This window comes from Bison bison, unplaced genomic scaffold (genome assembly GCF_000754665.1).
Source record: "Bison bison bison isolate TAMUID 2011002044 unplaced genomic scaffold, Bison_UMD1.0 scf7180017864256, whole genome shotgun sequence".
Classification (NCBI taxonomy): Eukaryota; Metazoa; Chordata; class Mammalia; order Artiodactyla; family Bovidae; genus Bison; species Bison bison.
The window spans coordinates 645074-658599 of record NW_011494828.1 but is presented as its reverse complement, the minus strand read 5'-3'; the positions used below and the strand labels follow the sequence as shown (position 1 = coordinate 658599).

The window sequence follows — 13526 nt, the reverse complement described above, 5'->3', positions numbered from 1 at the left end:
CAAAACCAACCCGCCCCGGTTTCAGCGGCTGCGAGGTCCTCCCACCCAACTCCACGCCCCTTCCTAGCGCGGGGCTTCTTCCGTCCCGGAGCCCCGCCCGGCTCCCGCCTCCCGCGCCTCTACCCCTTTGCTGGGGAGGTGGCGTAGGACTTCCTGATCGCCGCAGGTCATGCCACCGTAAGTCCCAACTGTCCAGCCCCCAGCAGTCTGGACACTAGAGGATTCCAAACATTTCGGCTGTTTCCTGGACAACCCCTGGAGCTGCTACTGGTAACGCACACCCACGAGTTGGAACCCAGCATCCTCAAACAAGTGCTTTTCTCCAGGATTCTCAGTTCCTAACGGGATACCACCATCCACTCTGGTGTGCCCACACCAGAAACTTCAAAGTGAGTCGTCCTTGATCCCACCCTCCTTCAGTTTCTCGCGCTCAATTCTTCTCTCATCTTAGAGAGTCTACCTTTAAAGGTCTTTTAAACCTTCTTATCTCCACCTCTGTGTATCTCCTACTTATCCTTCTAGACCTGTTTGAAAAATATCATTTCCTCTCTACTTCAATCTCTACCCTCAGTATGGCTTATACAGATTTTTATCAGACCACTCCAGGGACGGGACCTCGAGTGAGTCATGAGTGAACCCAGAGCTCGGCACAGCACTTGGCATAGGCAAGACATCCCTGTGTGTTTCTTCAGTCGCTATACCTTATCTGGGATTTACTGCTGTAGTTCATAATCTTACTGAGCTCTCTAAATTTGCAGCTGTCACCCATCTGGCTTTCTGATCTCCAGCTTTTTTCTCTGTACCCTATCCTTCACACTACATGCAGTGTGATTTCCTATCATGCAAAATTGACCCTCTTTCCTTCTTCCCCTTTAAATCTTTCAGTGGTTCTCCACTGAGATTATCTGCATACAGGTCATCTCTGATCGCCTCTGCCTGCTTCTCCAGACTCCTACCATTCCTGCTCTCTCCTTTGGCCTTCCTGACACTCAGCGTTGCAGAGCTACCTGTAGCTCTCTGAGCACTCCATACTCTGCACTCTGGGCTAGATTATTCTCCATGCACCCGTATTCCCTGCTTGGTTAACTGTTGTTCATCCTACAGGAGTCTGGGTGGGAAGACTTCACATTTCCCCCAATGTTGGGTTAGTTGCTGCTTCTTTAGTTTTCACAGTCCCTTGGCTTCACTTTGAATTTGGATATTTTGATTGTTTGGACCTGTCCCTTCTTCCTGGGAGCTCATCTCCTTGCAGTCACCCAGCGCAGGGTCTGGCATGCAGAAGAAATCCGTAGGAAGGAGAGGAGGATGTTTATGAGGGAAGTTCCTGAGCCCAACTGGAGGGCTGGGAAGCAACCTAGAATTCAGGGCCAGACAGACTCAGCCTGACTTGGTTCTTCACATATATGTGTGTTTAGAAAAGTCACTTCTCTCTAGGCCCATTTCCTTAGCAATAAATTGGGGCAGTGAATTCTAGCTTGCACAGTTGCTATGAGGGTAAAGTGAGGTAATGGTTAAAGGGTTAGGTAACCCAGCAGGGGCTAAGTAAATGGGAATCCAAAGCAGAAACCAGTCCCCTCTGATTTCAAAGCCAAGTTTGATGATTTTTTTTAAACAACATAATTGAGCAACTACTACATGCCAGGCATTGTGTATAGATCAGGGAATTCGAGCTTCACCTTCTACCAGTTCCCCTTGTGTTTTACATTCTAACAAAACTGAGCTGCTGGTGGGTCCCCAGATACATCATTCTGTGTTACACCTGTGTCCTTTGCACATAGTGTTGCCTTGGTCGGGAATATCTTTTCTTCCTTGTCCACCAAAGTGAACTCCTGCTCATTCTGTTCAGTCATTACCTCCTCTGTGAATCTTATTCTGATTTTTCTCTTTCCACTGTGCTCTCCTAGAAACTTATTTACACTCCCATCATAGCATTTAACTGCTAGGCCGCTTCAGTCGTGTCTGACTCTGTGCGACCCCATAGACGGCAGCCCACTAGGCTCCCCCGTCCCTGGGATTCTCCAGGCAAAAACACTGGAGTGGGTTGCCATTTCCTTCTCCAATGCATGAAAGTGAAAAGGGAAAGTGAAGTCGCTCAATCGTATCCAACTCCTAGCGACCCCATGGACTGCAGCCTACCAGGCTCCTCCGTCCATGGGATTTTCCAGGCAAGAGTACTGGAGTGGGGTGCCATTGCCTTCTCCGCATAGCATTTAAAGTACTTAGAAATTATCTATCTGCAAATCTAACCCCTTGAAGGCAAGGACACTGAACTGAGCATGAGTACTAGATACATGGTTGAGTAAAGGCAGGGAGTAAAGAAGGATAAGACGTTTTTGCCTTAGAGAGCACCCCCCCACCCCAATCTAATGCAAGAGTGAGTCTTATCATGATAGATAAAGTATGTTCACAACTCTTCACAGTTCCTCCTATCACAAGCTGCATTTCCTCATGCCTTGATTATGTATTAGCCCTGTGACTTGCTCTGCCAAGTGATGGGTGAGTTCTAGAGTCTAGGCCTCAAGAGGCCTTGCATCTTTGGCCTTCACCCTCTTGGCATGACACTGCCCTGAGACTGCCAAGTAAGGCAGTCAGTCTAACCTACTGGAGGATGACAGATCATATGGAAGAAAATCAACATCCCTGATCTCCCAACATGTGGTCAGGCCATTTTGGACTTTCCAGCCCAGCTAGTCCTCCAGCTGAATGAGCTTCATGAATGAGGAAAGGTCTAGTCAACCGACAGAATCATGAGAAATCAAAGTTGTCTTAAGCCACTAAATTTGGGGATGGCTTGTTATATACTTGTAGATAACGGAACGGAGAAAGCAACGGCACCCCACTCCAGTACTCTTGCCTGGAAAATCCCATGGACGGAGGAGTCTGGTGGGCTGCAGTCCATGGGGTCACTAAGAGTCGGACACGACTGAGCGACTTCACTTTGACTTTTCACTTTCATGCATTGGAGAAGGAACTGGCAACCCACTCCAGTATTCTTGCCTGGAGAATCCCAGGGACGGGGGAGCCTGGTGGGCTGCCGTCTGTGGGGTCGCACAGAGTCAGACATGACTGAAGCAACTTAGCAGCAGTAGCAGCAGCAGATAACGGAAACATTAAATGGGTGATCACAGTATAGGGTGATCAGAGCAATGACAGGGACACGCAGGGGTCATGAGAAGAGAATGCTAGTCCAGAAAGGCTTCCTAGAGCAGAGGAGATTGGGGCAGTTTGTTGAAGAATAAATAGGATTTGATAGGGTGGGGTAAAATAATCCCATTAAAAACAGCATGTGTAAAAACACACAGAGGCAAGAAAGCAATGGCACAGCCAAAGAGTGGTTAGCATTAATCTGGTGACCATAGACCACAGGGTTCATAGAAGGCAGTATTAGGAATGGAAGCTGGAAATACAGGTTGAATCTAAATCAATGTGTATGGCCCTGGAGGCCTTGGTGCCATTCCTTAGCACACCTCGCCTGTGTCTAGCGTGCCATATCTGTGCCTGATGGTTACTCTCCCTGGCTCAGCAAATAGTGGGGCTGATGCTGTGGCTGAAGTAGACAGAAGAGCCTCCAAAGCAGGGCTCTGTTTCCCTTGGGAGTGGAATTCTCTGGGATGGAGCCCTATCTCCCTATCCCAGAATTTCCTCAAGTTGGGTCATTGCTCCATCTCGAAGCAGGATTGTCTAGGTGAGGACTGACTGCCTTTCTTAAACTAGGGGTCACAAGAGTAGGGATCCCTCCCCAGAGCTGAAACTTTGGGCTCTGTACTTTGAGTCGCATACAGAAGCATCGAACAGAGGAGGTGCCAGTGGAAGCTGGTATACAGTCTGTACGTGGTATTTCACTCACCAAGCTCTGTACCTGATGCCAGGCTGTGTCAGTGGGGAGGAAGAGGCACCCAGAGAGAAGACCTCAAATTCCAGGAAAGGCTTCCTGAGTGCCCTCAGTGACCCTGGTTCCCTGCCCGAGATGACGGGTCCCTGCCGCCTTGTTTCTTTGCATTAGTCAGGGCTGCGTTTCTCTTGTCACATCACGGCTCCCTGAGAAGCCCCACTGCCATTTAGGCACATGTTCCTTGGAGCAGGCTCTGTGTTACACCCTCTGATGGGCTCCTACAGGTGGGGCTCTGTCTCTTCTCAGACACAAGCTTCTAGGGAAGCCCTTTCTCCTTCCCTCCACAAAGAAGGTCTGGATAAGCTGGAATGTTCCCCTTAAATCCCCTCCTGCTTTGCTGCTTGAGGATTGTATGGTTATTCCTATTCTGTTTGCCCAAGGCACTCACAGGCAGTATTCTACCCCCACCATGCCCAACACTATGGTCTGGCAGAATTGATGGCTCAGGGGATTCTGGTTTTTGAAGTGTGAAGTCTTTAGGTGATGCTGGGCCACATCCCTGGGTCCTTGATGACACTGAACCCTAGAGGGCAGATGGCTGGGATGCTTCAGAAGAGCCTATCCAGGCCCAGATGACCTTGGCATCTCTCCCTAAAGTCTGTCTATGTAAGGCACGTTCCATGACACCTGTGCCTTCTGGTTCACTTAGGGTCATTACACACAACGGGAACCAAACACAGTTCAGTCCCCCGCCCGTCTTCTGGGGAGAGGAGGAGTTAACTGGGTTAACTCTGACAGACTCATCCAAGTGCCCAGCTTGCCCTGCTCACCTGGTATCTGTCTGAGTGGTGCAGGTCGTCGGTGGCTGACGAGTGTGGTGATGCCGTCGGAGACTCTCCTTCCCTCTTGATGGAAGCGGACAACAAGAGGGACTGAAAGAAGAAAAAGGACACATGGCCTCAGGCTGAGTGAGACCTACAGTCCATCCCCTAGGGTGTTGGGTCCTATGGCGCTTTTAGGAGAGGGGCAAAGAAAAGGAGGGCAGAGGGGTGGAGGCTACACTTGAGATTCTAAAGGCATGTGGTCAGGCCCCGGAGTCTGGTTGTGGGAGAGGATGGCTTGATCCTGGGGATGGGTGGAAGCCCCTGGAGAGGGTCCAGTCTCCTCCACCCCAACTAATCTCTGTCCCTGTGGGGCAGGCCTCCCAGGGGGCTGAGGCTATATAGGCTTTGTTTTCCCGTAGGGAGCAGAGACTCTGGGACCCTTAAGGGTTGGGGTAGAGCCACATCCCTGCCACTGTGCTTGCCCCTAATACAGGCTGGTGGCAGCCCCGCTATGGAGAAAGTAAATTAAATATTATGTATGAGTTTCCTCCATGCAGCTAGGGATGTGCGCTGGCTCCACTTCTCCCTGTGCTGTGGCGGTGATCCCAGCAAAAACCACAGCAAAAGTAATCCCCCCTGTGTCAATCCCGCATGGCCTCTTCTACATACGCCCGCAGTTTAGATTAATAAACTGTCTGCTTTAAACTTCGCGAGCTCCACAGTTCTAAATACCACATGGCACATTCAGCCTGCTCTTGCTGGCTTGTGCCAAGGCCTGTTCAGCTGCAAACTGGGGCCTGGAGGCCTGAAAGCAATCCATACTTCCCGCGGCCCCCCCACCCTCCACCTTCTCCAGCCTGCACAGCTCTGAGCCGGAAGCATACAATTCCCTCGGAGGCCTCCCCAGCCTAGAAAACCATGCCAAATCGCCAGTGACAGCCCAAAGAAAGCAATCTGGGAAAGATGGAGCAGCCATTTATCCTTCATCTCCAACTGAGCCTTAGGATGTGACCCGCATGCGGTGGCCACGCTGCACATCCTCACGCCTGAGGGCCCTGGGAGGGGAGGGGGCAGCTGCTGGTCTGGCAGGGCTCCCTGACTCGGCCTCAGCCCAGGAGCTGGATTGGGGAGGAGGCCGGGCAGGGCCTGGGGTGGGATTCCCTGCAACTCGGAGCCCCTTCCTCACCCACCCTGGCCCAGTGGGAGGCCTAGTGAGTGCCTCAGCTCCCAGCTCAGAGAAGAGGTGGGCTTTCAGGCAATGTCCTCCTCCTCTGGTCCCAAGGAGGATGCTGAGGAGGGACGACATTGTGGGGCCCCCGCCCCTCCATCAGGAGAAAGCTTGAGCTCATTTGCTTGCGCGTGCTCGCTCTCATTCTCTCTAGGTTAGAAGCCCTGAGAGGCCTCAGAATTACACCTGGGGCAAACGGAATAAAAAAAGGTCACTGGCGCTTTTTAAACATGGACCAAAAAGCAGTAAAATGTGTTTTGAAAAAAAAAATCCCAGCATTAAATCATGACTTTTTGCCTGGCTCTTCGCCTCATTAAAAGTGGCCTTTTGGAAGGTAAAATTATCATTGTAAGCGATAAGATCTTTAAGAAAATAATTCACGGCTTCTTCACCCTTTAATATGATAGCCGCCACCGGCTAATTTTTTTCTTAATGGCAACGAGGCCATCAATCTTGTCTGAGGCCCCCTCGCCCTCTCCTCCTCCTCCCTCCCTCCTTCTCCCTGTCCTCTCAGTCTCTTGCTTGAACCTTATACCTCGTGCCTCTTCCATCCATGACCTGCTTCCCTAAAGCCTGGGTCAAGGCGCAAGACAGACCCTAAAATCCTCAGCTTTGGGGGCATGAACTTACATCTAGAAGTGAGTAAGTGGTGGCCATTGCCTCCGAATCTGATTATCAATAATCCAGACGGTGGTGGTTGCAGGAATCTGCACATGTTTAAGATTTCCTGTGTAAGTATTCTGATGGGCTAGGGGTAGGTGAGTGGGTGTGCATCTGTGCATGCGGGGAACCAAGTATGAATGTGGTCTGAGTGTGTGTGCTTTGAACAGAGGCCTCACTGGGGTCAAGTCCCTAGCCCTGCCAGCCGCGCTTAGGTGTCAGGTCAGTGGTTGTGCCTGACCTGGTGACCTGTCTCCATTGAAGACTGCAGGCTGGGCTAGGCTTAGCCAGTGTGACTTCTCCCCCCACATCTTTTACCTTTAGGGCTGGGAGGGCTTTGGTTTCTTGGCCAGGGCCTGCATCTGTCCAGACCTGGGCTAGGCCCCCTGCCCCTCCTCTGTCTGCCTTGCTGTGTTGAGTGCATGGAGGTGGAGTCCACTCCTTTAGACAGGCCTGCAGGGGAGACAGGCCAACCCCCTGGAAGTAATATTTTCACTCTGGCTCCTTTTCCCAAAAGTGCCCTCTCAGAGGTCACCTGTGCCTATAAGACCTCTAAATACGACAGCCTCCTTCTCCAGCCCTCCTGTTTGACATGTGACTACCCCAGACAGTTTGAGATTTTTTTTCCCTTAGGGCCCCAGGACACCATGCTCTCCTGTGCCCCTCCTTACTCATCACTGTTCCTCTTCTGCTCCTTCTGTGGCTCTGGGGCCTTCTCTTGACCCCGCCCCCACAGGAGTCCCAGACTCTGTTCTTGGCTTCTGCTCTAATTGCTCCACACACACTCACTGACTGATTTCATCCATTCTGAGGCATTCCCTGGTGGACCAGTGGTTTGGACTCTGCACTTTGACTGCCAAGGGTGCAGGTTCATCCCCTGGTTGGGGAACTAAGATCCTACAAGCCCTGTGGCATAGCCAGAAAGTAAGTTTCATCCACTCATTCCTCACTCCCTATAGAAAGGGCTGAGGATTCGTGCCTTTACAAGTCATTGTGAGAATTTATTAAGATAGGATGCCACCTGACTGAGGGGTGGGGGAAAGAGGACACTCGGTAAGGGTTTAGTCTTCCTCCCCAGGTCCCCACTCCTTCAAAACATCATCCCCCTTGAGGACACAGTACCGTCTCCCTCTGTGGCCACCTATGAGAGTTCTCGGTTCGAGTCATGCCATCCTGCTGAGGCCTCTGACCCCTCTTTTGAGCCACTGTCCTTCACTCTTCCTTTCTCCATCTGATGCTTTCAAGCTTCCCTTTCATAGTGTCTGTTCAGAGAGTCAGATGGTCTCAAATGAGCCCCACATCCTCTCTGGTTCCCTGCTGCCCTCAGGACAAAGCTCATGCACTCATCCCATGGGCTGGCTTTGTAAGGCCCCGTACCAGCTGTCTTGACCTGCATGTCTATATTTTTCTTTACCTGGTGCAGCTCACCTTCCTCCTTCTGAGTCTCTCCAGACTTACAGTGTCTGGGTCCCCCACTCCCCCGGTTCATTCTTGGCTTTGACCCCATCTTGACTGGAAGAGGAGGGAGTCAGATGAGCATACTCCAGCTCCCACTCAGACCGCATGCATGTGCTCGAGTGCACAGGGCAGCCCGAGACCCCAGGCTGACGATCAAACCCTGACGACAGCTGGGGATCCAAGAGGAGCTCCTTTTTTTCAGGAACCAGTTCTGGGTGGGCCTATGTTAGGATGGGTAGGAAAAAACACACAATTGTCCACCTACCTTGGGGGTGCCTGGAGCCATGGCATCCTTCAGAAGGGAGTTCTTGCTGCCAAGAAAGAAGAGGACAGGGTGACCATTCCACTTGCTGCCCAGGGCATGCAAGAGAACAGCAAGAAGACCCCAGGGGGAGAAGACAGCCAGCGTTGCCCGGCTCGGCTCAGCCTCCATCGGGGGTTAGGGGCCAGAGTTGGCTCCCGGGCGGGGGGGACAGACACTAGGCGTGGCAGGCTGTCTTGTGGATCTGAGGGAAGGGGCTTCACCTGACCCATGCTGTCAGCCCTGAGGATTGTGCCTGTCCTGCCCCTCCCCTCCATCCCCTGTCCCCAGCCTGCACTCAGCTCCTATGGGAGGGGGGTGATGGAACTGCCATGGCTCTTGTCACTTCTCCCTCCAACATGCTGCAAACTGCGTTAGGCCAGGAATGATCTCCTCCTGATTCAATTTGTCAGCCCCAGGCCCTCCGGCATCGGGTGCGGCGGGCGGGCGGGAGCTGGGCCCTGAAATATGGTGGGTGGCTCGGAGCAGGCGGGGGCCGGGGTGGGGGAGGTGATGGATGGGCTGTGGGGGAGGCGAGGACTGTGTTTAATAACAAAATTGGTATGCAAGGCCACATCCCAGCGCTAAGCATGAGTGATCCAGAGCCACAAAGTATTACAAATCCCCGCTAAACAGATGCTGACAATGGAACAAGACGTATCAAATCAGATCCACTTCAGAAACATTAATATCCCTGTTCCTGTCCCTCCCGCCCTGCTGCCCCCTCTATGCTCACCACATCTGTGCTCACACATTCACGCACGTGCTAGCACATGCACACAAACACACGCACACACAGGCGCCGGCTGGAACACGGCAGGAGGCAGAAACAGCGCATTCCCATAGGGTTCCCATGCACATACAAGCAGTACAGGTAGAGCACACCCGAGAGATCCATACAGCACAGAAGACACAGCCAGGGCAGACACCCGGGCGCACGCAGGCTGTGTGGACACGGAACACCCACGGGGACAGGCATGACACACCTAATATGTGAGCAAAGGCATAGGCAGAGCTGGATAAAGTAGAGGTTCTCCATCCAGGGCCATTTGCCCCCCAGAGGACAACTGGCAACACTTGGAGACATTTTTGATCATCATAGCTGGGAGCGGGCAGTTTTCTCCTGGCATGTAGTGGGTACAGGGGATTAACCATCCTAGCGGGTACTGGATAGCCCCTCACAACAAAAAACTACCCAGCCCAAATGTTAATAGTGCTGAGGTTGAGAAACCCTGGTGTAAAGGCAGATATGCACATATCCATTGTCTCTATAATTCTGTCAACGTGTGGTCACACCGAGGTTCAGGCATGCACACAGAGGCGCAGGCAGAGTCATGCTTCCAGGGCCGTGTCCTTAAAGACATTCACAACTGTCACCCAGGCCCGGATGAAGAGCTGCTCACATGCCCACCTTCACACAAGCATGCACAGGTACAGACACCCACGTGTGCTGCCACACGCCCAACACTCAGGCAGCCACAAATGCAGCCGTACGTGGACACACCCACAGAAGCAGACACGTACGTCATAGTGAAGGGGCCGGTAGCTTGGCAGCAGGCTGAGACTAAGATCTGAGTGTAAAAATAGCTCGTGGTGGGGGTAGGGGGGGCTGTGGGTTTGATTTCCGGTCAGGGAACTAAGATCCTGCATGGCACATGATGTGGCCAAAATATTAAAAAAAAACCAACAAAAACCAGCTGTCTGCCTGTCTGATCACACAGTGGGGGCATCACAGACAGGAAGAGACCACCAAACTGGGTTCCGTTCAGTGGCATTTTGTTCATAAGTGGTCCCCATGTTCCTGCTCCTGATCCGGGCACAAGGGATACAGAGAGGAAACTGAGCTGCCATTGAGGAACAACTAGATGTGAGTCTGTTACTTTTATCTTTCCTTCATTCCGCTAACAAATGCTGTTGTCGCCCTGCTACCAGCCCCATTCCTGGACCTACAGCGAGAGAAATGAGGCATCTACTATATGACACTGTTCCCACCAGGCCCCTGGACTGAGGTCTGAGTGTTTTCTGAGCAGAATCAGGGTGAAATGGAAGAGGCAAGACTGAACAATTGTTGTGCACCCACCACATGTGACAGGCATGGGCTAGGAGCTTCAAGCGTGTCATCTCTTTGATCTTCACAAAAACTTTAGAGTTGACTGGTGGGCTGGGTGACACCTCACTGCTCACACAGCCCAGGCAGGGTCTGGGATTTGCGTTCCTATCTGAGAGTCCAGAGTGCTGCTTTTCTGTTGGCCCCACTGCCTCCTAAAGACACTCAGGATGGAGGGCTGAGCTCTGAGTTCTTTTACTCTCTCCACTTTGGGGAGGGCCCTGCTGACTCTGAGCTTTCGTTTACTCTGCCGGTGAACAGACATGAAGACATTCAGGGCCAGGATGTCCAGCCTCTCCCTTGGCCAGTCCTCTGGATCTTTTCCTGCAATCCTCTTCACCTTCCCTCCAGTTGGACTGGTCAGACTCCTTCCCTCTCCCAGAGCAAGCACCCCCCTCCCCCCGCCCTCCCTACCTTTCCTCCAACAACCTGATTACCTCCAAGTGTGCTTGCTTCCCCCAGAGAGAGGAGTCTGGCGAGGGGCCCACCTTGGAGAGGAGAACTCTGAGCCCCGAGCCGCTGGCAGCCAGGCTCCCGCCCAGCCCATCCACTCGGCTCTGCCTTCGTCCCTCCCAGTTTCCACAGCCCGCCCCCAACGATTTCCTCCCTTCTCAGTCACTCGCTGCCTAGTGATCCATGGGTTTTAAATTATAACTGGGACCCAGGAAACGCGTTCCTAAGTACAATATTCATGGGCTGGGCTGACACTTTTAATTAAGGTGATTTACACTGAATTATCCTTGGAAATAAAGAAATGGTGTGCTGCCCGGGAATAAACCATCATCACCAGCCGCCTTTGTAAGTTACACTTCGTTTTAATCTATTTGGGGAATTGTTTATCTAGTTCATTACCCAACCAAACACCGAGGCCGGCCTTAAATAAGGCTTAAGTGGGGGTGGGGGCACTGCCATCTCCACACCCCGCCTCTCCTCTAGAGTCACCCAGCCTCCCTCTGGCTCCTTCCAGGCCCTTTAAAACACTGACTAAACCAGATCTCAGAGTGGCTGAGGAAGCCTCCAGAAAAAGGTCTCTGAGCTCAGGGCCCTCTAAGCCAAGCCTCAGTTTCAGTTCTGTGGATCTCTGAAAGAGTCCAAGGTTCTTTCCTATTTCTGGGTAGAAACTCCTGTCTGAGGGCCACAGAGAAGTTTGGGGACCACTGTCCAACCTGCCCATCAATCTCCAGCTCCCATCTATGTTCCTGCCAGTCTGTCTGACTGTCCACGTCCACACTATCACCATCCCAGAGAAAGCTCAGGGCACCCAGAGCTCTGTCTACTGTCTCCTCCTTCCCTCAGATACCTGCTTCTCTACTATTGACACCGTCCTGCCAGTCTGTCTGTCTGTCCACGTCCACACTATCACCATCCCAGAGAAAGCTCAGGGCACCCAGAGCTCTGTCTACAGTCTCCTCCTTCCCTCAGATACCTGCTTCTACTATTGACACCGTTCCTGTGAGTCAAGTCAGAAAGCGAAGTCAGTAAGTGCCCCACAAGTAATCAGCTAAGTTCTCTTGCTTAGTCCCCCACCAGTCTCTCACCATTCTTTCTTCTCTGTTCCCACTGCCACTGCCATTGTCCTAGGTGAGCCTCATCATCTGTCCCCTGGACCCTGCCTAACTTCCTCACTTGCTTCCTTGCTTCTACCCCCAAATTCTGCTCCATGCCACCTCCAGAGCGATTCTCCTACAGCTCAGCTCTCTGATTAAGCTTCTCCAGCTCACAGATATTCTAATTCCCCAACTCGAAGGTGACCCTCCGGCACTGAAGGCTCTCCACTATCTGTCCCCAATCTAACTTTGCTGTTCTTGGTCCAGCTAGCTGAATCCTGGGGTCAGTTGGAATGCCTGTGCAGGACTGAAAGGGGTAAAGAGAGGATGAGGTGAGGGAGTGTGTGGGGGCATTGCCTCTGATCTCGAATGTACAAGTGTTTTGAGAAGTGTGAGTGCTTTGCCAGCAGAAGTTCTGACTCTTCTTCCTGGGTCTATCTGCCTGTGTGCCTGTGGGGGTGAGCATCCATGGGAAGTGGTTCTTTGAGGGGGTAGGTGTGAGCACATGTATCTGTGTTGGAATGAGGGAGGGTGTGTGACTGTATGTTGTCTACATACATTTGTGTTGGTGTCTGTGAAAACCAGCCAGCCCTAGTTTGGGACATTCAGTCATGTCTGACTCTTTGTGACCCCATGAACTATACAGACCATGGAATTCTCCAGGCCAGAATACTGGACTGGGTAGCTGTTCCCTTCTCCAGGGGATCTTCCCAACCCAGGGATCGAACCCATGTCTCCAGCACTGCAGGCGGACTCTTTACCAGCTGAGCCACCAGGGAAGCCCAACCAGTGTGAGCCCTTAGGTGTGTCTAAAAATAGCAGCGTGCTATGTGGGGGGCATGCTCTGTGCTGTTGGGCAGAAGCGGGCAGAGAGCGCAAACCAGGCCCACCCAGAGGAACGCCTCTGGGACTGACCCTGTGGGAGGGCGATGGAAGGAAGAGCACCCTGGCAGCAGCATCCACAGACTCAGGAGCTGGCCAGGCTGAGGGAAGGGGGTGGGGGTGGGGGCAAAGGGAGGGTGAGAGGGGGAAGGGACAGCTGGAGAGGAGAGGAAAGAAAGGACAGAAGCCAAGAAGAGGACAGAGGGGCGGACTAGAGAGCTGGGGAGGCCACAGTGGCTGGGGACGCCCTCACTTGGGTTCTGCCCAGAACACTCTGAGCGATGCACGCACAGGCTCTGCCCTCCTGCAGGACTCGGTTTCCCTGTCTGTGAAATAACCTGGTCAAAGGCCCCTGTCAGGTCGGAACTGAGGTGGGGAAGAGGAGGGAGGGGGTCTCCGAGCCCTCCCAACCTCCTCTCCTCCCCTCCGGTCTCCCGGAGAGCGGGCAGGGGCGGGGCAAGGGCAGCCAAGGCTGGGGGCCCTCCCCGCCCACCGGGGCGCCACGGCCCTCAGCCCGGAGGGAGCTGACACGCTCCTTGGGAATTTATCACGCACCCAATTACAATGTTAATTGGCAAGTTCCTGAAATCAATTAATTCGCAAATTTTTTCCAATTAAAAATCCAGATAAATCACGAGGGCGGCGGCGGGGAGGTCCAGCCTGCAGTCCGGTGGGCGCAGCGGCCGC

General features: G+C 52.7%; 1 protein-coding gene across 1 annotated transcript in view; it reads right to left on the bottom strand.

Annotated features, from left to right (window-relative positions):
- RNF220 (ring finger protein 220) overlaps window positions 1-13526 on the bottom strand; it is a 276872-nt gene that overhangs the window by 19574 nt on the left and 243772 nt on the right. Inside the window, exons 3-4 of the mRNA XM_010847891.1 lie at window positions 8268-8313; window positions 4635-4764 (exon numbers count right to left, since the gene is read on the bottom strand). Of these exons, the coding sequence (XP_010846193.1) occupies window positions 4635-4764; window positions 8268-8313 (176 nt within the window). The remainder of the gene's footprint in view (window positions 1-4634; window positions 4765-8267; window positions 8314-13526) is intronic.